Genomic DNA, 25228 nt, shown 5'->3' on the forward strand with positions numbered 1-25228 from the left:
ATATGTAGAGTACTTAAATTGTGTTTGTATTGAATTCTGATAATACCTAACATTAATTCTGTCCATTGATATTAATATAGATCATAACTTGCAAGTCTACAGAGTCACTAACATTGAAGAACTGAGAGAAGTATTAACAATGAATATTTTACAGTGTGTTAATCCAAGCAAATAAAGTTTAATTTTGCCTCAGTTTCACAATAGACATGCATATCTTCATCAAGAGCTCTAGTACAATAACACCAACTTCAAGATTAATCCATTTATCTTTTCACAGCATTTGTAGAAACAACATTAACAACTTTTTATCCAATGAATTCTCTCAATATATGATAATTCTTGGAAAAATTTAGTGCCTCTCTTATTGACAATGCTGTAATAAATATATAAAAGTTGATTTACGACTATAACCTTCAATCCTTATGCAGAGAATTCTTTAACAACAAATTCTCAAAAGCACAAAAATGATAAGGAAGAAAATATATTTCTCTGCATACAAAAGTTCCTTTAATGCAATGACCTGTAGCCTTGAATTAAATCTACCACACAACAAACACCGGAAGATTTGACCAATCTGCAGAAAAAAATCTGAAAACAGGAATTGACCATTCCTTTTAAATTACGAATTTAACTTCTGTAGGTAATATTTATCCACACAATCAATTGGGAATGAAAGGAAGACATATGTCTACATTGTCTTTCATGATTTTAGGGCATAAAAAATTATAAAAATCAAAACTGTAGATGTTGGAAATTAAAACAGAAAATGCTGGAAACGTTCAGCAGGCAAAGCAAAAATTGAGGAAAGAGAAAAAGTGTTAATGTTTCAGATCACAGACCCTTTTTCAGAACAACTGAAGGATTTGATTAAAAGTCTTCAATGGCAACGAGAAAGCCTACAGGAGCGTGTTAAATTAGATGGTTGAGTGGCGTTGCAACAATGACTTCACACTCAACGTCAGCAAGATGAAAAAAACTGATTGTGGATTTCGGGAAGGAGAAGTCAGGAGTGCCCACAGCAGTCTTCACAGAGGTGTCAGCAGTGAAAAGGGAGAGCAGCTTCAAGCTCCTGGGCATTAACTCTGAGGATCAGTCTGGGCCCAACACATTGATGCAATCATGAAGAAGATGTGCCAGTGGCTCTATCTCATTATGAGTTTGAGAAGATTTGGTATGTCAGCAAGGACTCAAGCAAATTGATAAAGATGTATGATGGAGAGCATTATGACTGGTTGCATTACTGCCTCATATGGAGGCTCCAATGCACAGGATCAAAAGAGGCTGCAGAGTGTTGTAGGCTATGCCAGCTCCATCACCACCACAACCCTCCCCAGCATTAAGGTCCCCTTCAAAAGGCAGCGCTTCAAGGATCCTCACCATCAGGACACGCCTCCTTCTCATTATTACCATCAAGAAAGCAGTACAAGAGGCTGAAGAACAACACTCAGCATTTTTGGAACACCTTTCTCCCCTTGGCTACTTATTTAATTTTGTAACTTGTAGCAATGTTTATGTCTTTCACTGAACTGCTGGCACAAGGCAATACATTTCATGACATCCGCCAGTGATCACTAACCTGATTCTGATCCTAATTTTCTCTCTCACCTGATGTTAGGAGCCTCTGGCATTTTGAAGCAGTTACATTTCTGGTGTAGGCAATGTGTTGCTTGCTAGGATATAAATTAAAATAATTTTGCAGGGTAAATGCCTCATTTATAACTAAACTTACAACATGCAGACACCTTAAGCTGAATGAGAAATTAGGACACAGCACTGTTAGCTGGCAACCCATACACTGGTAACAAAGAAGGGACCACTCGAGTGGCCATTCTGTCCATTTGGAACAGCACTGTATGTTTGTGCCGTTCTGCATCATGGGAAGTATGAGAGCTGGAGTACCATCGTGGTTTGTCATACGTATTTTTATGTATAAAATAGTCCCCGGCCACAGTATTCATCAGTTCCTCTCAGAAAGGCTAAAGGAGAGGAGACAATGGTCAATCCTGTGATTTTACCTGCTCCTCCCTTCCTATCTAAATCTGAATCTGTAGAATTTAAGTCCATGCTACAAACAAAAAACACCACAAGTTGGCCACCAGGCTTCAAGACAATGCCCGGTTGAGTGGCATCACAACAACCTGGCACTCAATGTCAGTAAGACATGGAACTGGCTGTGGACTTCCAGAAGGGGAAATTGGGAGAACATGCAACAGTTCTCATCGAGTGGTCAGTAGTGGAAAGGGAGAGAAGCTTCCAGTTTGTGGGTGTCAACATCTCTGAAGATCTATCCTGGGCCCAATATATTGATGCAGTTATGAAAAAGGATCACTAGCGGTAGTAGTTCATATTGATTTTGATGAGATTTGGTATCTCATCAAAGACTAGCAATTTCGACAGATGATTCATGCACTGTCACTGTCTGGTATGGAAGCGCAAATGCACGAGATCGGGAAAAAAAACTGCAGAGAGTTGCAAACTCAGCCAACTCAATCATGGGTATTAGCCTCCCTACCATAGAGGACATCTTCAAAAGGCAACACCTCAAAAAGGTGACATCATCATGAATGGCCTTCACCATGCACCATGCATGGACCATGCACCGTCTTCTCGTTACTACCAGCAGTGAGAAGGTACAGGACATGAAGACGTTCACTCAACATTTTCAGACCAGCTTCTTCCTCTCCGCCACCAGATTTCTGAATGGTTTATGTTCACTGCCTCATTATTTCGTTTTCTTTTTACATTATTTATTTATTTTTATATATTCTTACTGCAAATTACAGTAATTTTTATGTATTGCACTGCACTGCTTCGAAAAGCAACAAATTTCACGACACTTGTCAGTGACAATAAACCTAATTCTGATTCTAATTCATCCTGTCGAACTTTGACTGCCTGTGCTGCCAAACAATGTATAATAATACATGATTTTAAAATGTACAACTTACTCTTAATCAATTAAAACATAAATATATCATGGACTTAAAATACAGAGTGACTAGTGTAGAATCCTGGGATGTGGTTATCTATATCCTGCAGACAATTGGTGGCTTTTAACAGAACAGCTAGACATTTCTTTGTCTGTTATAATAACTACTGTTCGAGAAAAAATGGTCCCATTCTAATAGACCCATTAATCAACTTAATTACAAGCTGAGCAGTAAGGATGAATTCCTGAATATGCAATACCCTCTCATGACGGTGCAGAGGTGTGGAAATTTGAGAACTTCACCACTCATTACTCACTGCTTATGTCCCAAACCAAATAAACTGGGAGTGGATGAGGCCTTCTAAATCTGGTTTTGGACAGTTGGTGCAGATACTCCATTAACTTGGGATGACCAAAGCCATCAAAATCAAAAACAACATCAGAGTCAAGTCTATCTTTGTAACAAAAACAATCTGTCTGTTTGTAATTCTTGGGAGCGATTAACGTTATTAGGTAATTAGTGAAAAATTCTGTTAAATTTATGTTTCAAATCAGAACTACTGGGAAATAATGTGTTTCCAATGTAATCTGATTTTTATCTCTTATGGGTCTCCACGTTAAAACATTTTTATCCACTTAACTACCACATGTTGTTGAATCATTATTAATTCAGGATTCATGGTGAATGAATAAGGCTACACTTAAAGAGAGCTTTTCACAAGCTCAGATCATCCCAAAATAATTCACATACAGTTTTCTTAATTTCTTACTAGCAAGATAAACGAAGGCATTCAGTCCATTAGGCCATATTGACTCCCCATAGTCTCTTATTATTTTACTGTCACTGTTTAGTTGGGTAACTTCAAAACATTAAACTATTTCAGACGAAGACACGGGAGTCCAAAATGTGGGTCTAACTTTGAGTTTACTTGAAGCGAGGCATGCACATATCATGTGATAGCTTGGTGATATATGCAATGTTTTGTAACATATTAATTATTTAAACAAACAAGAATGCTTAATCAAACAATATATATACAAGATTACTCAAATATTATTGAAATATGTATTAATACACAACAGTAACTTATTCTCTCAAATACCAAATGGATGTGTTTTGTTTTGATTGTGTTCTTTCTTGTAAAAATTGTGGTTATGTTTTTCTTATGAATGCTGCTAATATAACACTATATGCCAGTGATGCTGCTGCAATTATCATTACATCTGTGCAAACAGAACATGTACTTGTGTATATGACAGTAAACTTGACTTCGATTTTACCAACCAATTCCACATTCCTTCTCCTGTCCTTCATTGCCTCCTACGCTCGGGACAATTTACAGCATACTTTTAGGAAATCAGAGTGCCAGAAGAAACCAAAGCCACGACAGGGAATAAGTGCAAACTCAACACAGACAGCATCCAAGGTCACAACTCAAATGAATCACTGGAGCAATGAAGCAGCTGCTGTATCACTGTGCCAATTAAGTTCACGGGCACAGTTGTAACATTTACTCATTTTGACGCTTGCCCCTAAACCAACGGTTTTGTTTTCTCTTAGCATGTTGCATCAAAAAAACTTAACTGAAGTATTTTTCACTTGTCATGGAATAGCTAATTGTACTTTAAATTTGCCTGTGTTAAAATAAATCGATTTATTAGTCCAGCCTTTGCAACTTTTTTTTGCCTTTTTCAACAGACTTCAGCTGCATAACAAAATATTACCACCCTCTCAAGTCTACAGTCTTCTACCATTCCACAGATTTGCTTTCCCTACTGTTGTCACAGTTTTGCTCCATCCAATAAACAAGCAAACCGTCTCTGCCCTCCCCCACCTTTTAAATCTACTCCTCATCTTTTTTTCTCCAGTCCTGCCAAAGGTTCTTGGCCTGAAACGTTGACTGTACCTTTTTCTATTGATGCTCTCTGGCCCACTGAGTTCCACCAGCATTTTGTGTGTGAAGCAAACCTTTTCCAATCTTTAGGGACAAACAATGTGTTAATGTATCAGCTAAGAAAGATTTCTATAATGCATTGCAAATTCTCAGTTTCACACACAAGATTGCAGTAAAAAACAACCACAGTTGTTAGATTCCAGAAAAACCAAGGGACTCACACCACCAGCCTCAGGAACAGTTCCTAACTCCTCAACCATCAGGCTCTTGAAAAAAATGGGATAATTACAGTACACTCAACTTCACTTGCCTCATCATTGAAATGTTCCCACAAACACTAATCTCACTTCCAAGGACTCTTTATCTTATTATCTCACATTCCTATTATTTATTATTATTTATTTATATTTGAATTCACACAGTTTTAGTCTTCCGCACTCTAGTTGATCTTTCATTGATCCTGTTGTAGTTACTATTATATAGATTTGTCAAGTATGCCCACAGGAAAATGAATCTCAGGAATCTATATGGTGACGTGCGTACTTTGATAATACAATTTACTTTGAACTTTGAGATGAATAGACAGTTACTGAATGAGCTTTGTTTACTTAGAAGTAGGAAGGTCTTAGTTCTTTTTTAACGGTGACAATGAAGCTGCACCATTCACCTGGCTGTGAAAACAGCAGCTTGACCTTAAGAACTCATGTACAGAGCCCAAAAGAGCAGTATTGTTCTAAGATGGAAGAGGAATTTCCTTAAATGCTCAACTGGTCTGAATATTGCAGCAAAATAAAACTCAAATATGAGTTTTAAAGTCATTAAATAAAGCACAATGACCTTTCAATAAACCCTTGAGTGACTGAGATTCATTTGGATGGTTTGCCCACAGGCTCACCCATGAATCACCTGAAAGCAAGGTCTGCTCCTTCAGTTTTAAACAATTCATTATGACAGCAAGGGAGCACTCCATTAAACATTTAGGTGCCAAAGGGTTTTTGTATATACCTTTCCCTTGAGGGTATCCTTTTTACATCAAATAGAAATGCTGAAGTAAACATAGAGTATTGTGTATTTGCTGCACAAGAAAATTAATTTATTTTTATTGGCTAAAATCATTTTGTTTAGGTAAAATTGCTGCAGCTTTGAAGAACTCTATTGATTAGGTGACAGGATGTTACAGTGGATTGGATCTGGGCTATAAAACAGGGCGTGAATGTTTTCCCCATTATGTTCCACACAATGAATTCCCAATGAAATGTTTCAAAGATGTTGAAAAGCATTATAGAAGGTCCCAATATGAATATTATTGGAGGAAGAGAAATGGTGTCTATGCAGGAAGAGTGAAAAAGATCAGAGGTTTACAAAGCAACAAGTAAGCATGTCTTGCCGACTTTGGTAGGTTACCAAAGATGCAAGCAAATTTCTCTGGATGTGCCGTGGAGAGCATGACTGGTTACATTATTGTCTGGTATGGCAGTACCAATGCACAGGATCAGAAACAGCTGCAGAGAGTTGTAAGCTTAGCCAGTACCATCAATGGCGCTACCCTCCCCACCATTGAGGACATCTTCAAAAGACAATAGACAATAGGTGCAGGAGTAGGCCATTCGGCCCTTCAAGCACCGTCATTCACTGTGATCATGGCTGGTCAACCACAATCAGTACCCCGTTCCTGCCTTCTCCCCATATCCCTTGACTCCACTATCTTTAAGAGCTCTATCTAACTCTTTCTTGAAAGCATCCAGAGAATTGGCCTCCACTACCTTTTGAGGCAGAGCATTCCACAGATCCACAGCTCTCTGGGTGAAAAAGTTTTTCCTCAACTCCGTTCTAAATGGCCTACCCTTTATTCTTAAACTGTGACCTCTGGTTCTGGACTCCCCCAACATTGGGAACATTTTCCTGCCTCTAGCGTGTCCAATCCCTTAATAATCTTATATGTTTCAATTAGATCCCCTCTCATCCTTCTAAATTCCAGTGTATACAAGCCCAGTCGCTCTAATCTTTCAACATATGACAGTCCCGCCATCCCTGGAATTAACCTCGTGAGCCTACGCTGTACTCCCTCAATAGCAAGAATGTCCTTCCTCAAATTTGGAGACCAAATCTGCACACAATACTCCAGGTGTGGTCTCACCAGGGCCCTGTACAGCTGCAGAAGGACCTCTTTGCTCCTATACTCAACTCCCCTTGTTATGAAGCCCAGCATGCCTTTAGCTTTCTTCACTGCATGCTTACTTTCAGTGACTGATGAACAAGGACACCTAGATATCGTTGTACTTCCCCTTTTCCTAACTTGACACCATTCAGATAGTAATCTGCCTTCCTGTTCTTGCCACCAAAGTGGATAACCTCACATTTATCCATATTAAACTACATCTGCCATGCATCTGCCCACTCACCCAACTTGCCCAAGTCACCCTGCATTCTCCTAACATCCTCCTCATATTTCACACTGCCACCCAGATTTGTCATCTGCAAATTTGCTAACGTTACTTTTAATCTCTACATCTAAATCATTAATGTATATTGTAAACAGCTGCGGTCCCACACCGAGGCTCGCGGTACCCCACTAGTCACTGCCTGCCATTCTGAAAGGGACCCATTAATCCCTACTCTTTGTTTCCTGTCTGCCAACCAATTTTCTATCCGTGTCAGTACCCTACCCTCAATACCATGTGCTCTAATTTTGCCCACTAATCTCCTATGTGGGACCTTATCAAAGGCTTTCTGAAAGTCCAGGTACACTACATCCACCGGCTCTTCCTTGTCCATTTTCATAGTTACATCCTCAAAAAATTCCAGAAGATTAATCAAGCATGATTTCCCCTTCATAAATCCATGCTGACTCAGACCGATCCTGTTACTGCTATCCAAATTGTCTTTTATAATTGACTCCAGCATCTTCCCCACCACTGATGTCAGGCTAACTGGTCTATAATTCCCTGTTTTCTCTCTCCCTCCTTTCTTAAAAAGTGGGACAACATTAGCTACCCTCCAATCTACAGGAACTGATCCTGAATCTATAGAACATCGGAAAATGATTACCAATGTGTCCACGATTTCTAGAGCCACCTCCTTAGGTACCCTGGGATGCAGACCATCAGGCCCTGGGGATTTATCAGCCTTCAGTCCCATCAATCTACCCAACACCATTTTCTGCCTAATATGAATTTCCTTCAGTTCCTCCATCACTCTAGCTCCTCTGGCCACTATTACATCTGGGAGATTGTTTGTGTCTTCCCTAGTGAAGACAGATCCAAAGTATCTGTTCAACTTGTCTGCCATTTCTTTCTTCCCCATAATAAATTCACCCGTTTCTGTCTTCAAGGGCCCAACTTTGGTCTTAATTAATTTTTTCCTCTTCACATACCTAAGGAAGCTTTTACTCTCCTTTATATTCTTGGCTAGCTTACCTTTGTACCTCATCCTTTCTCCCCGTATTGCCTTTTTAGTTATCTTCTGTTGCTCCTTAAAAGATTCCCAATCCTCTGGCTTCCCGCTCATCTTTGCTATGATATACTTCTCTTTTATTTTTATACTGTCCTTGACTTCCTCTGTCAGCAACAGTCGCCCCTACTCTCCTTAGAATCTTTCTTCCTCTTTGGAATGAACTGATCCTGCACCTTCTGTATTATTCCCAGAAATACCTGTCACTGTTGTTCCACTGTCATCCCTGCTAGGGTATCTTTCCAGTCAACTTTGGTCAGCTCCTCCCTCGTGGATCCATGGTCCCCTTTGTTGAACTGTAATACTGATACTTCTGATTTTCCCTTCTCCCTCTCAAATTGTAGATTAAAACTTATCATATTATGATCACTACCTCCTAATGGCTCCTTTACCTCGAGTTCCCTTATCAAATCCGGTTCATTACACAACACTAAATCCAGAATTGCCTTCACTCTGGTAGGCTCCAGTACAAGCTGCTCTACGAATCCATCTTGGAGGCACTCCACAAACTCCCTTTCTTGGGGTCCAGTACTAAACTGATTTTCCCAGTCTATCTGCATGTTGAAATCCCCCATAACAACCGTCGCATTACCTTTGTGACATGCCAATTATACGTCTTGATTCAACTTGCACCCTATATCCAGGCTACTGTTTGGGGCCCTGTAGATAACTCCCATTAGGGTCTTTTTGCCCTCACAATTTCTCAGTTCTATCCATACTGACTCTACATCCCCTGATTCTATGTCCCCCCTCGCAAGGGACTGAATATCATTCCTCACCAACAGAGCCACCCCACCCCCTCTGCCCACCTGTCTGTCCTTTCGATAGGACGTATACCCTTGAATATTCATTTCCAAGCCCTGGTCCTATTATTAATGCTTTTTGAGTTAGTGATTTAGATGCATATCATATTATTACTGAGTTAAGTATTGTATGTAATGAGTTTTTGCTACAACAAGTGTATGGGACATTGGAAAAAATGTTGAATTTCCCCATGGGGATGAATAAAGTATCTATCTATCTATCTATCTATGTCTTTGTTATTCCTACAACATCATACTTGCCAATTTCCAACTGAGCCTCAAGCTCATCCACTTTATTTCTTATACTTCGTGCATTCATATATAATACTTTTAATCCATTACTCCCCTCACCTCTCACATCAATTCCTATTGCACTTGGCCATACTCTCCAATCCCCTCCTGAGCTTTCTGCCCTGTTAATTCTGTTGTCTTTGTTAACTTTTCCTATTCTCTCTTTCCCTTAACTCCATCCCTATATTTCCAGTTCGTCTCTCCCCCCCCCCCCCCCCACTACTTAATTTAAACACAAGACAAGGTAGGGTCCATCATGAATCACCAGGTTGTGCCCTCTGCTCATTACTACCATCAGGAAAGAAGTACAGGAGCCCAAAAATGCCAACTCGATACTTATGGACAGTTTCTTCCCCTCTGCCATTAGATTTCTAAACAGTCCATGAACCCATGAACACTACCTCACTATATTGCTCTCATTCTACACTACTCATTTATGTATTTTATATATTTCTATAATTTATAGTATTTTTTAGGTTTTGCACTGCAACTTTCACAACATATGTCAGTGATAATAAGCCTGATTTTGATTTTGACTCTGAATCCAATGCACATTGGCAGATGCCTGGACATAACTTTACTTAACTCTCCTATTGGCTCGAAAAGTCAAACAGGAAGAAGCAAAAGATAGTGGGTAGCGGCAGAGCAGATTCAACGGGCCAAAGGGCCTACGCCTGCTTCTACGTTCAGCATCACTACGTCTTTAATTCAGACATTGAAGTTCTACCTCCATAGTTTATTTAACAGATTGATATCAACCCTTCATTTGAAGGGACAATTCAGCACACTTCAGCAATCTGGGAAGGAAACCCTCAGGATGCCAGAATTGTGGTCCAGCATGTTTCCGGTAGGTTTTTGGATTCAGGCATCTTTTTGCACATGATGACCTTGAATCAAAATATTTTCCTGAAAACTTGTAAATAATTAACTCCTCTGAATGTGCCAGGATGCACTAAGAACTTAAGCACTTTGCAACAGGTGCAAAAGTGTATGCTACCTGAGGCCAGAGACTACCCGCACATTGATGGGAAGGCAGTGCTTTCTGTTCACAAAAAGGCACTATGTTTTGAGTGAGGAGTGGGGTTAAGCAAGTCTGCAATCAATAATTCCCTTCCCCTGCTACTCTCCGTTGGAAATGCAATGAAATCCCTTGTGTGGAAAGCAATGCATTGTTAACCTGCTGGACACATCCGTCAGCTGATGATTGGAAAACATGACAGTAATTTCCTGACTTTGCCTGCAAAACGCCTGCCATGTCACAGTACAAAGCAGCTTTAGTTTGACAGGTACAGTCAAAATTGTTCATGCACTGGAATTATGCAGTATCTATATATGACTAAAGTTGTGTGCTTATTTTGTGATGGATTTATCTGGACTATCTAACCTGGTGCTGGCAGATTCTTCAGACACAAGTAATAGACACTGGTCCTGCACATGTGCAAGTTAGTGCAAGAACGTGTCAGAGCGGCACCTCTAACATGCTGTCCCTGCCAACTTTCATCTATCCTCCGGTAAGTGTTCTTCAGAAAAAGAAAAATCAGAAGCTTCTGACAGATGCCTCCAGAAAGGTTGCCAGCACACTTGCAGATACAAAGGACAGCCACAATATGTTGGATCAGAGAGAATCCAATGTTCGGACTTTGCCTAAGCAAGCCAAAACAATGCAGAAGCAATCAGTTACTAAGAGATGCAACCACATGGGTGATGATCAGGTGGTGGAAAGGGGATAGGGAACCAGTGCAGAGTACCCCTATGGCTGTTCACCTCAATAGCAGGTACACTGTCTTGGATACTGTTGGGGGTGTTGACCTAACAAAGCAAAGTCACAGCAGTCAGGTCTCGGGCACTGACTCTGGCTCTGTGGAAAGGGAAGCAAGGAGAAGAGGCGAGCTGTGGTGATAGGGATTCACTGTTTAGGGGAATAGATTGGAGGTTCTGTGGATGAGAACAAGATTCTCAGATGGTATGTTGCCTCCTGGGTGCCAGGGTCAAGGACATCTCACATCCAGTCCATAGCATTCTTAAGTGGGAGGGTGAGCAGTCAGAGGTTGTGGTCCATGTCGATGCCAATGGCATGGGTGGGAGGGGTGACAAAGGCCTGCAAAGTGAGTTCAGGGAGTGATGCACCATCAATAACTCTCGGAGACAGGAAGTGAACGATAGGCTTTTATTAGCAGCAAAACGGGAGCACGACATCCTGGAGACTGAGGGAAGAGCAGTGCCCCAATTGCCTTTATACAGGGGTCTGTGGGAGGAGCCACAGGAGCAGTCAGCAGAGGGGCGTGTCTAGACAGGTATACATAGTTTACCACAGGGAGTTAGGTGCTAAGTTAAAGGACAGGACTTCCAGGGTTGTGATCTCAGGATTGCTACCTTTAAGACATGCCAGTGACAACAGAAATAGGTAAATCATACAGTTTAACATGGGGCTAAGGAGGAGGTATAGGAGAGAGGGCTTCAGATTTTTGGATCTTTGGGCAATCTTTCAGGGAAGGTGGTACCTGAATAGGGAGGATGGTTTGTACCTGCCCTGGAGGGGGACTAATATCCTTACAGGAAGGTTTGCAACTGCTACACGTGGTAGTTTAAACTAGAGTTGCAAGGGGATGGGAACAGAATGCCAGAGCAGATAGTGGTGTGGTTGTGGGAAAAGAAGTTAAGCGCACATACAAGCTCAGGAATCAAAAGGTTGACCACGGTGGACAAATGTTCTAAGTTGTGTATACTGTACCTTCAACACAAGGAGTATTGTAGAAAAGGTGGATGAGCTTAGGGCATGGATCAGCACATGGAATTACGGCAATGTATGCATTAGCAAGACGTGGTTGCAGAAACAGGACTGGCAGCTCAGTCTTCCAGGATTCTATTGTTTTAGATGTGATACAACAGGAGGTTTTAAAGGGGGAAGGGTAGCATTACTTGTCAGGGAAAATGTCACAGCAGTGTTCATACAGAACAAACTGGCGAACTCGTCTACTGAGGCTCTATGGTGGAACTGAAGAATAAAAAAGGGATGGCCAAGTTAATGGGATTGTGTTATAGACCACACAATAATTAAGGGGATTTAGAGGAGCAAATTTGTAGAGAGATCACAGACTGTTGCAAGTAATATAATGCTGTGATAGTAGGTGATTTTAGCTTTCCATATATTGACTGGGACTCCCACACTGTGACGGGATAGAGTTTGACAAATGTGTTCAGGAAAGTTTACTTAATCAATACAAAGAGGTCCCAACTAGAGAGAGGGCGATTCCAGATTTCCTATAAAGGAATATGACAGGGCACACACAGAAGTTTGTGTAGGGGAACACTTCACATTTAGTGATCACAATACCATTAGTTTGGTCCATGGATTGAGATTCTAAATTGGAGAACGGCCAATTCTGATGGCATCGGTAAGGATAATAACAAGTGTGGATTGAGACAGGTTGTTTTCTAGCAAATATGTACTTGGCAACTGGGATACTTTCAAAAGTGAAATTTTGAAAGTACAGAGTTTGTATGTTCCTGTCAGAATAAAAGAAAAAGTAAGATGTATGGAAACTTAGCTGTTGACACATAGTGAGGTCTGGTTAAGAAGAAGGAGATGCATGGCAGGTATAGGCAGGAAGAAAAAAATGTAGTTCTTGAGGAGTATTAGAAATGCAAGAGGACACTTGGGAAGGAAATCAGCAGGGATAGAAGAAGGCGTAAATTTGCTCTAGCAGACAAGGTGAAGGAGAAACCCAAGGGCTTCTACAGATATATTAAGAGCAAAAGGATAGCAATGGACTAAACTGGTCCTCTGGAAGATCAGAGTGGAATTCTATGCTTGGAGCAGGGGAGGTCTTAAATAGATATTTTGCATCTGTATTTACCTGAGTGATGGACACTAAGTCTATAGAGTTGAGGCAAAACATTAGACAGACAATGGACTATACACAGATTACAAGAGGAGGAGGTGCTTGTTGTTTCACGACAAATTAGGGTGGATAAATGCCTAGGGCCTGGCAAGGTGTTCCCTCAGACCCTGTGGGAGGCAAGTGCAGAAATTGCAGGGGTCCTAGCAGAGATATTTGAAACGTCCTTAGCCATGGGTGAGGTGCCAGAGTAATTCATCAGTAAAAAAGAGGGCAGCCTATTGGTATTTGAAGAGGCAAAATCTCCACCTTGTAAAGTATAGAATCAAATATTACATGATTTATTTCCTTCTCTCTAACTTTGCAGTATTTATAGAGGGAAAACAGTGGCCACACTTTGTCTACCTTGCCTATAATTTGCAGACAATTTCCCTCAAAACTAAATTTATGCATACAGTGGTTTCCATGGTTCTGAATCTTTCTACATATCCAATGAACTATGATGTTGCGACTGTTTTTACAGGGAAGTTTCATGAAATCTCAGAAGCAGAAAGTAAATTTCATGTGCTGCTACTCTTCACCATGACAGCACTCTGGGTGAATATTCAGAGAATTATATGTCCTGCAGCACTGCCTGTTCAATTGCCACAATTCCGAAATATATCCAGTTCCTTGCTGAGATTTCCCACGCAAAATTAAAACACAAAATGCATGGGAAAACACAGCAGGTCTGATCGCATTCAAAAACTTTCTTTTTATTCTAAAACAAAATTCCATGGAAACCTTAATCACTTTGCTATGTAGCAGTTTAACATGGTGTTCTTTTTTTAAAATTTCTAATTCTAATGCAAATTGTCCTAATTGAACAGAAGAAAAAAAAAGTTATTTGCTGTGCAGCCTAAAATATCCAGTCAGTGGCTTAATGGATACTACAATGGAAAAAGACCCCAGCAGGGATTCAAGTTTAAGAGACAGCATTAGATTTGATCAAAATTATAAACATTGGGTCTGAAATGATACAACATGCATCAATAAACACATCTGGTAAATGATGACTGAAATTGGATCAAAATACTGAGAGAGTCCAGCAGTTAGGTAATGTTGTCAGGATCTGTTAGGCCAATGGAATAATTGTTTCTGCAGGCCACAGCAGATGTTTGAATTTGTCTTCATTAACATCATAAAAACAAGATAGATAAACAACCAGAAAAGTATCCACTTGATTTGTTCATTTGACTTGATTTTACTAGCAGATTATAATAGATGAAACAAAGAATCTTGTTCAATATACTCGTACAAGTATCATCACATCCCTGTATTTTAAACAACCAGAACATCTCCAATGACATTGTCCAACAACATCAGAATTTGGAAGAAAATTAAGAACTGCAGATGGAGGAAATCTGAAATAAAACAGAAAATGCTGAAAACATTAATTAAGTCAGACAGAACATTAATAGTTCAGGTCTAGGAAATGTTATCAGAACTGCATTTTGTGAATATTATATCCAGTTACTCCCGCACTTGATGTGGAACTGCATGCGAGGTACATGGATTCATAACACTTACTTAAAACCTTCAAATGCGACTCAGAGCATTATTCCTTTGACACATATCAAGGGGCCATTTTCCTCAGGTTAATGCTGGTGTCTTATTTTTCTCCATAACCCTGAAAGTAACTGCTTTCATGCAATTATAATTGTTTTCCAATACAAACCGACTCATGAATTCTACAACCTACAGACTCACTTTCAAGCACTCTTTACAACTCACATTCTCAGATTTATTTTTATTTCCACATTGGCTGCTTGTCAAACATTGTTTATGTATAGTGTTTTGTAAAATTCTATTGTATTTCTTTTTACCTGTAAATGTCTGCACGAAAATATATCTCAAGGTAATATATGGTACTTTAATAATAAATTTACTTTGAATTTTGGGCCTTTAAACAATTTCCTTTGGAAATTGATTCCACAACCCTTTAAGATAGCTAGTGTTGGAGAGTTAAGAAACTTCTCATTTTTCTTTTAGTTATTTTACAAGTTATTTAAAAGTTTTTTCCATTTACTCAATCAAAACACCCACATAATTTTTAAACTTGTACTTTCACAACCTTCTCTGCTTTAAAGAGAAGGATCCCTGCTTCTCCAGTCTCATCCCAATACACAATCTTGACTGTCTCCTGTATAATTGTGCCCAAGATTTTACACCACACTCCAGCTGAGGCCCAATCAAAGTTTATGAAGGTTTCTTACATTACAAATTTAAACTCACATATCCTGTTTGCTTCCTTCAATACCCCGCTTGTCAGTATCCCAACAGGCCCTCTGCTTTCAAAGGCTTGTTAACATATACCCCAAGTCTCCACGTCATTGAAAGCCTACAAAATAGTAGCATTTAGATATTTTTACAAGCCTCCAGATTCCACAACTAAATCAACCATTTCAAGTCATAGCCAATGCTAATTTATCAGAAAGTAATAATTAGAAACAACTTTACTTTTCTAATTATGCATCTTCTCCACCACTCCAGTGTTTCACTGTTTGTCCTATTACTCTTTCCTTTTGCATCATCATCACTCTTTCACAAATTTGATTCCATAGCCCACCACGTTACTCTCTCGACACCCATGACTGTGTGCCTAGGCACAGCTCAAACACCATCTGTAAGTTTGCCAATGACACCACTGTTGTTGTCAGAATCTCAGATGGCGATGAGCAGGCGTACATAAGTGAGATATCTGGTTGGCTGTTGTCACCACAACAACAACCTTGTGCTCAATGTCAATGAGACCAAAGAATTGCTTTCGATTTCAAAAAAGGGGAAGATGGGAGAACACAAAACAATCCTCATTGAGGGCCAGCAGAGGAAAGCTTCAGCCAGCTCCATCAAGCCTCCTCACCATCAAGGACATCTTCAAAAGGTGGTGCCACAAGAAGGCAGTGTCCATCATTAAAGACCCTCACCACCCAGGACATGCTTCTTCTCATCATGACCATCAGGGAGGAGGACCAGGAGCCTGAAGACCCACACTCAACATTTTAGGACAAGCTCCTTCCCATCTGCCATCCGACTTTTGAACAACCCACGAACACATGAACACTACCTTGCTTTTCTCTTGTACTCAAGCTATCTATCTATTATTGTAACTTAACACTACTTTTTAAAAAATTCTTGCACTCTACTGCTTCCACAGAACTAACTTCACGAATATGTCAGTGATAATAAGTCTGATTCTGATTCCTTGTCTGGGAAATTGGAATGACTTCCACAGACTTTTATGCATAAATTGAGCTAATGGGCTGTTTTGCCCCATTGATTATACTAGCGATCATTTCCAATTTAATTAGTGAGCTAGTTACCTTCAGGCATGATTCACCTTAGCACAGCTGACATTTGTCCAGATCATCTGATGATATTTTGTAATGCTCATTACTTTAACTGCCAGCAGATACTGGAGCCTCCAAGGAAACTTAAGAATTTTGTTCAGTCTCAGAAAAGCCTAGCTGTTTTCCGTCATAGGGTTCAGGTGAGGAAAGGCAATTAAATAATCTTCACTATCACATTGATGTCTCACATGTGGCATCTCCCAGCTTCACGGTTGTGATTACATACTGAGAGTTTCACTATTCAAATGTTAACTACACTGGAGTTCCCCTCATTGATGCAGTACAGCAATACAGCTTGGATACCAGCCCTTCAGTTCGACTAGTCCAGGCTAGCTCTAGTGCCCATTCCACTGGTCCCAATTTCCTACATTTGGCCCATATACCTCTAAGCTCCACTCCTCCATGTATCTATCCAGGTACTAATTAAACAATAACTTTGTGCCTGCCTCAACCACTTCCTCTGGCAGCTAGTTCTACATACTCACCACCTTCTGTGTGAAAGCATTTTTCCTCAGGGCCATTTTAGAACTTTCCCTCTCACCCTAATTTTAGGTCCCCTACTTTTGACTTCCCATAACCCAGGGGAAAAAAAGTTACAATCCACTTTATCTATGCATCTAATAATTTTAAACGTTTCTCCTACATTCCAAGGAATAAAGATGCAACCTGGCTAACCTCTCCCTATAACTCAGGCCTACTAACCCTGGCAACTTCCTCGTAAATCTTTTTCTACACTTTTCAATTCAACAATATCCTTATTCAAATGCTTGTAGATCCAGTCCATCAGAATTCCCTTTGGAAGCTTCCCCATTACTGACGTCAAGCGGACTGTTCCGTCGTTCCCGGCCTTGCGTCATTTGTTCATTCATTATGTGTTGTATGATGTAGGCGGTCATGGTCTGTCCATGACCATGACTGTTCTTGGCAATTTTTTCTACAGAAGTGGTTTGCCATTGCTTTCTTCTGGGCAGAGACTTTCCAAGACAGGTGACCCCAGCTATGATCAAGACTCTCCAGCTGCTCAACATGGCTTCACGCAGCCCTGATTCGGGGCGGGGGGGGGGGGGGGTGGGGTGCACTAAGTAGGTGCTACACCTTGGCCAAGGGTGACCTGCAGACAGGGGAAAGCAGCACCTTACACCTCCTTTGGTAGAGACATATCTCCACCCTGCCGCCCGTATCTTCACCGCACCACCCAGGATACATTTCACAAATTCCACCAATTCCACCTGGGTCTTGGGTGGCCCGGCCAATAGCAGGAAAATTGAAATCTCCCAATAATACAGCCATATTGTTATTAAAACTATGAGCAGTTTCTCTATATACCTTCTCCTCAAACTTCCACTGACTACTGGGGATCTATAGTATAGCACCAGTAAAGTGACCCATCTTGCCTCCAAGTTCTAGTCATATGGCCTCACTGGACAATCCTCCAAGAATGCCATCTGTAAGTAGTACTGTACCACTCTCCCTTATTAAAAAGGCTACATCCCACCCCCTGCCACCTTGCAGCTCTAAGCTGTTTTACCCCAATGATTGTACATGTGATAATTTCCAATTTAATTCATGACATGGGCACCTTCAGACATATTTCGACTTAGTTTGGCTGACATTTGTGTAGGTGACTCTTGTGGATACTGTACAAGAACTATAAGTAGGTGGTGCGGGGCTGTAGCAGAAGGTATGAAGCTATGGAGGGAAGATCTCTTTAGGAAATAACGTCGGTGATCGCAGTAATTTTTTTTAAAGTCCACTGGGAGTTGCATGCACAAATGATGCAACCTACAGTTCACAGTGGCTTGAAACTAGTTCAACATGTGTGAGGGTGGGTGTAGCAGCTGTATGTTCTGTACACAGTTCCCAACAGGAACATCACAAGCCCTGTTTTAGTGCACTAAATGCTACAGTATTACTTTTTTCTCCGATTTTGCAAACTCATTTGGGTGATCTGTGGGTGTTAGCACTATGTGCAGCTCAATTAGCATAAGGTGAACTCCAAACATTAATTTTCTTTAGCTCTCCAGAGATGCTGTCTAACCCATTATGAATGTCCACCATTTTCTGTTTTTCTTTTAGATTTCCAACACGAGAGAGAGTTTTTTTTTATTATAGCACCTCGTTGAGCCATATCTTTCAGTGTGCATCACTTCATATATTAAGTTATGAGTCCTTGCTCTCTCAAGCTACTCTGTTACTCTGCTTGCTAGTTCTATAATTAGAGGAATCAGAATTATACAACCCAAACCCAATTCTAAGACAGTCCATTACCCACATCTGGGGACCTCATTCCTGGATTTTCTGCGATCTTTCCGTAAAGCAGCCATTCTTCACTATTCTCCACTCCTGACCCTTAAACCTTCTTAGAGACACTTTTAATACCATGTGTTCATATGCACTGAATAAGGCTCCTATGTATATGTTACCAAAAGTCTTTTTTAAGTTCATATATATTTGACAACTACTGTGCTACCTTTCACTATGTACTTGTTGGAATATATTATTGGAGCTGTTTTGGTAACTGCTTCTCATGGAAATAAGGTAGCTACATATGAGGAAAACACTGCATAAAAGTTACAATTTATTTAAATTTCTATAGTAATGGCTGAGTTAGTACAGGCCTGCAAAAGATGTAGTCCTTTATAATTATACAGCCCACTCCTCTCCAGAACATGATTAATATTTTGCTACTGGAAATTATTGCTGACAATAATGAGAAAAACATTTTGGTGCTATAACGTCCTTGGCTGATGGTAGAGTGCCAAAGGAAGATTTGTTGGAGTTTATTTATGTTTAGTAATTACTCTGTGGAAGTATTAGATGTGCAGAAGAGATGTATTAACCAGTGTATTTGCTCAAAAATTAAAACAAAAAACTTTAATGTTTAAAACAAAAGTAAAAAAAAGATGCTGTATAATCCATTGTTTCAGCTCAACAGAATAGGAGGAAACAATGAGTCTACCTGAACAGTTCTGCTTGTGGATCTCAGACAAGGGTTTGGAACAGGTGGTGCAGGGTTGGAGCACCAAAAGGTTGGTAGCTATGCAGGGAAGATCTTCTGAGGAAATTATATTTGTAACAGTGTGGGAGAGAAAAACCTGTCCTTTCATAGTAGGCTATGGTCTGGATCCAGGAATGAGGACAGGTCTGAGAGCAGATATTTTGGTTTCTGTGAGTCTACCAGACCACATCAGTGCCACCCTTGTCAGCAAGTTTGACCAAAATTGCTCATGGTCCTGGCGCACCAGGCAGCACAAAATTGGCATGCAGCTTGCACTGTGCAGAAATGTCACAGGGTAATCTCACATTGCAAAACCAGTGCATATGCTTGAGCCCATAATTCGTTCTGTGCACAAGAACATGAAGAGTCTTCATCTGGTTAAAGATTAATTGCTCAGCCTGAATATTATGCAGTAGGGATTGATGCCACAGGATAAATCACTTCGCCAGGAAAAGGAGCAACAGATGAATTAGAACAAATTGGTCTGGTTTTCAGTGTATCATGTCATGTTTCATTCACATCAATTAACGTTTAAGTTGCACTACCTTTTTTGCCATTTTCAATCCCCCTACATACTCATTGCAAACTCCCGTTCGCAGAGCAACTTATTTCAACACATAGGTTGTTCAAACAAAGCAGTAACACGGCATCTTTTAAAGGTAATATTTGATTGTAGCTGTATATAACTGTATGTAATAATCTACTTGTATTTAGAAATAACTAAAAACAAAAGATCTGTTCACGCCTCATTTTCCCCCAAGGATACCTGTTCTATAAATCATACAAAATTAAATTTGTCAGAGTTAGCCATTGGTGAAGGTTTATGCTGCATATTGCTGAAATACAAGGAAATGTTTAAATCTGTTGATTGATTCAGCAGCTTGCAAGCACATACAGTTGGGAATCAGGAGGCTTAAACACTCTTACAGATATTAAGGGCAGACACTCATCCTTTTAGCTCTAAGTTCCAAACAAAATCATTGCTGAAGTTGCTTTCTATCATTGACAAACTAAAGGTTTGACTGTGTAACAAGAATTGGGGCATAGAATATAAAAAAAAGTTGGGATGCTGCATTACAAAGTTACAAAACAGAGGCTCAATTGCACTTCATGCTAATAGAAGGATGTGGCTGCACAGCAGAGAGTGCAGAAGAGATACATCAGGATGTTGCCTGGGTTGGTGAACATTGGTGATGGAGAGAGACTGGATAGTCTGCGTCTGGGGTCCCTGGAACAAAGGAGATTGAGGGAAGACCTGACAGAGATATATAAAATTATAGGAGGCAAAGATGGATATCAGATTCTTTTTCTCATGTTATGATTGTCAAAAATAAGAGGACATTAGTTTAGAGGAAGGAGCTTTAGAAATGATTCGACAGGGAAGTATTTTGTTACACAGAGTGGTTGATACCTGGAATTTGCTGCCAGAACAAATGGTGGAATCAGAAGCAATTACTGCACTGAAGAGACATGCAGGCAAATAGGATTAGTACAATGGCAAAAAGGTTGGCATGGACATGGTGGCCAAAGGGGGCCATTGCTATGTTGCACAACTCTAGGACTCTGTTATATATAATTGTGTGTAATGCCAGCTGATTTACCGGTAGATATGTGCTATGATATACAAAAGAAACTGAATGGTGCTTCAGGTTCATTCAGTACATACCAATTATTTGATGGTCTCTCTAACAATCATAAAGAATGCAATGAAAGAGCCAAGTAATTTGAAGCAAGTTCGTAGCTCTATAGAATATGAAATTAACTACTGCTTGGCCATCTCACTTCATCCCAAATCAACAACACATCACAGGGAAAAATCATCTGGGAGGTCACTTGTATTCATAGAAAAGATTTAAAAAGGTGTTTTCCAGAACTTGAGGGACTGACTTATAGAGAGATGTTGAGCAGATCAGGACTTCTGTTCACTGGAGTGTAACAGAATGAGGGATGGTCTTATAAGGTGTATAGATAGGCTGAATGCGCACAGTCTTTTTCCCTGGGTTGGGGAATCATAAATTAGAGGGTTAAGGTGAATAACGAGAGATTTAATAGGAACCTGACTCAGGCGGTGATCCAAATATGAACTATCAGAAGAAGTGGTTGAGCTTCTGGTTGGGCAAGAATTCAAGGGATATGGGCCAAATACAGACAATTGGGGCTAGCTTAGATATGAGAAGCTTTATTGGAGTAGAAATGGAAGGACCAATCCTCCTTATAAAAGGGCTGAAAAGCCAAGAACTGAAGCAATTGGTAGAAAAATTAGAGGGGAGTTGAAGAAAAACATCTTCACCCAGACAGCAAGAGGACTGCAGGGAAGGGTGGTAAAGGCAAACATTATCTTAACAGCGAGACTCTACTTGGATGTGTATTTGAAGACACTTGACCTGAAGGACTGCAGCCCTAGTTGTAGAAGGTGGAATCCGACTGCGGATATGTTGGGCTAAGTACCCTCCTCTGTGCTGTGATTCTTCTTTAATTTCCCCTTAAAAGAGTTTGTGAAGGTATCAAGTAAACATCCTACATTAGGATTTTCAGATATGCCAGTTTGATAATCACACCTTGGAGACCTTGGTCCAATAATTCAAATATGTCCTAACATCATTCCATGGAAGTCACAGGACTAAGGGAAGTCTTGTACATATCCGGAAGCTCTGAACCATGGAGGGAAATTGTTTTGGTGGTTAAATATTTGCCCCGGAACTTTGCTGACATTTAAGAGAGACAAGACGAGAAAAAAAACAGCCATTCAATATTACTTTCAACATGGTCCCATTATTAAGTACTGACTGAAGCTTGAGTCAAACATGATTTAACAACTTAGTGAAAATGTTCCTGAAACTTTAAATGAATATCTTAGCAGATATTCTAACTAAATTTTCTCTCCACAATAATAAGTACTATTACTTTCCCTTAAATAATACGGACAAAGCTTATTCTAACATAATGATTGGTTGGAAGTAGTACTGCTGTAAAAAATATGACAGGCTTTGACCATTATTATCAGAACTGAGTGCTTCATGGCTTCAGACTTAGACTTTTTCAAAAGCTTCATTGCTTTCTTTTTAATTACATCATTTTCTAGAAGGCCCTCTGAGCAAAGGATAGGATTTGATGGTAATTAGGACCCTTACTGACAATATCACTTTGAAATCAAGCTTTGCAAAGATCAAAAAAAAAACCTCAACATCTTTAAAAACCAAGCTCTGCTTTTTAAGGTACTCTATGTATCATTAGCTTACTCAACGAGTTTCCTATTAGATTTGAATGTTACTCCACTGTCATTTTTCAGCATAAGATGGAGCTTTAAATAAGCAATGTAGTACCACAGAGTGCAGCTTTTCCAAATGATCCATGACTGCTTCAACAATGATCGTTTACAACTAATGATGTAGGCCTTCATAGAGCTGAAGCAAATGACCAATTCGACATAATAGTAAAGCACTGATGGGATTTAAACTAAAGGGGATATAACAGTATGAAGTAGTCGGCTTAGGCCCTTTAAAAATGAAGCAGCTCAATTCTGATCTTTAGTTTACCTCATGGTGATCCAGCAACCACTTTGAATTGACGATGTTACTTACTTGATGAAAAATTGGCTTCAGTGTGAACCGGAGGTGTAGAAGGAAGAAATGATGGATGTCCGACAAAAAAGGAGCGCAAGGAACGTTCTGAGAGAAGAGGGGAACGTTGAGCAGGGATGTTTTCACAGCTGCCAACACTATTGTGTATCTTCAGATTTAGAGGTTTGTTCTTTTTCTTTGCTCTGGCAGGATCATACAAAGGCAACAAATCAGTGAAGACCTATTCACAAGTACAAATTTAGCCTCCAAGTACTGCTTATCAATTATAACAACTGCAGGAAAACTACAGCAGGTATGAAAATCATTTGGCCTCTGCCCAGCTTTGGTCAGTTTTTGAATAATGCTGTGGTAGAAATAATAACAATTCCATATAACCATCAACATAAACTCTCCATATAAAAGAATAAGGGAAAACTCTTATACACAAGTAGAGATAAAATTGAAAATATATCATTCAAGTTTTTTCACAACCATAGCTGGAAAATTTTAAATACCTGCAACAAAGCTGCTCTTATTTGCATAATGCATTAACAAAACCTCATTTATTCCAAGCCTACCTTCAAAAAGCACATCTTAGACAATACCATCAGCCACCTTTGTTTATCTCTGTGAAGGTTCATAAACTGTACCACCAACTTAAAGGCAGAACTTAAGTGCAAGCTGGTGATATCTGCATGACTATACTTCACAGTCCCACTCTCAAAAGGTACGATAAAACAAGCATGTGGTTGGTGAATGATAATGACTTGCTCTCAGTATTTTATACCCCATTTATCCTGTATATTGGAAGGGGTACAGCTGCTAGAAAAATGCTGCTTAAAAGTATGTTTCTATGTCTGTATTAACAAAAACTTTCAAGGACATTCATCTTTGTTTACTAGAATTTTTTAAATAATGGCCCGAACATTTGCTTTCAGCAGGAAGAGAGGGTGGGCATTTGCAAAAGGGACCACAAAGGATTCTATATCCCCGAATGAATTCTACTCCAGAACCTACTTTCAAAATGATTCCCACACGAAGGCCTGTTTAAATGACAGATTCGTTGAGTGCTGCTTGTTATAGCTCCTGGGAACTGGATTACAAGGCGAGCTGGAGATGGGCAGTTGGGCAACTGCCCTGAAGCTTGGGGGCATTGGCCAGCCGGACATCATGAAGAACACTTTGAGACTTGGAATTAGACATCTGATGATGGAAATGGGTCAGAGAATGTCAATGTCAGAAATAACTCAGCATGTGAGCTGTTGGAAATCGCAGACAAATAGGGGCATGTAATATTTTATAAGATCTGATTGCACGTTATATAAAACACTTAGCTTGGCATAGTTGAGAGAAACACTCCAGCTCCCCCAGATCTACATGCTGTGCTATAAATGTCTTTAACTCATTATTTTCTCCTTTTCCCCATCAGGATGTCCAGAAGCTTGGAAATACAACCTAAAAATCAACAGTCAGGCAAATTGAAAGCAAGTAGCAATCTGACCCTGATGCCCCCCAATAGCAGTTGTACTGTGCACTTTCTTTACTTGTCTACTAGGAACAGGCTTGTCAAACACTTTCATTATCTGCCTTCTGAGAGCAGATTGGCCACCCATTGCTGGGCAATGTACAGATTACCTGTAATCCATAGTTGGGTTTTTAAAACTTTGAGAAGTTTTATAATTTCTACCTTCAACCTGCACTGCTCAAACGCCCATCACACCCTCTTCCCTTCATGATTCATAAGAAACATTTATCAAAGGAGATAATCACACTCAAAACAAAAAATTAGATTCTTGGTTTTTAAAATTGAACCAAAGATATCACCAGATGCTAGTTTGCAGTCATTCTTATTTCCAAATATGTGTTGATATTATTAAAAATCAATACCCTAGGTAATTTCTAAAGTAAGTACATGTTTGGCACAGCATTGTGGGCAAAAGGGCTGTATTGTGCCGTAGGTTTTCCATGTTTCTAAAGACCAACTTTAAAAAATCCAATGTTTGGCACAGTATCATATTTGGTCAATGTCTTATATTTTATTTATTAAGATACAGTGCACAATAGGCCCTTCCAG

At 39.9% G+C, this 25228-nt stretch overlaps 1 protein-coding gene across 1 annotated transcript in view; it reads right to left on the bottom strand.

Annotated features, from left to right (window-relative positions):
- ksr2 (kinase suppressor of ras 2) overlaps window positions 1-25228 on the bottom strand; it is a 358563-nt gene that overhangs the window by 161360 nt on the left and 171975 nt on the right. The window contains exon 5 of the mRNA XM_073065461.1: window positions 23176-23357. Coding sequence (XP_072921562.1) covers window positions 23176-23357 — 182 coding nt within the window. The remainder of the gene's footprint in view (window positions 1-23175; window positions 23358-25228) is intronic.

The sequence above is a fragment of the Hemitrygon akajei genome, chromosome 14, assembly GCF_048418815.1.
Source record: "Hemitrygon akajei chromosome 14, sHemAka1.3, whole genome shotgun sequence".
Lineage (NCBI taxonomy): Eukaryota > Metazoa > Chordata > Chondrichthyes > Myliobatiformes > Dasyatidae > Hemitrygon > Hemitrygon akajei.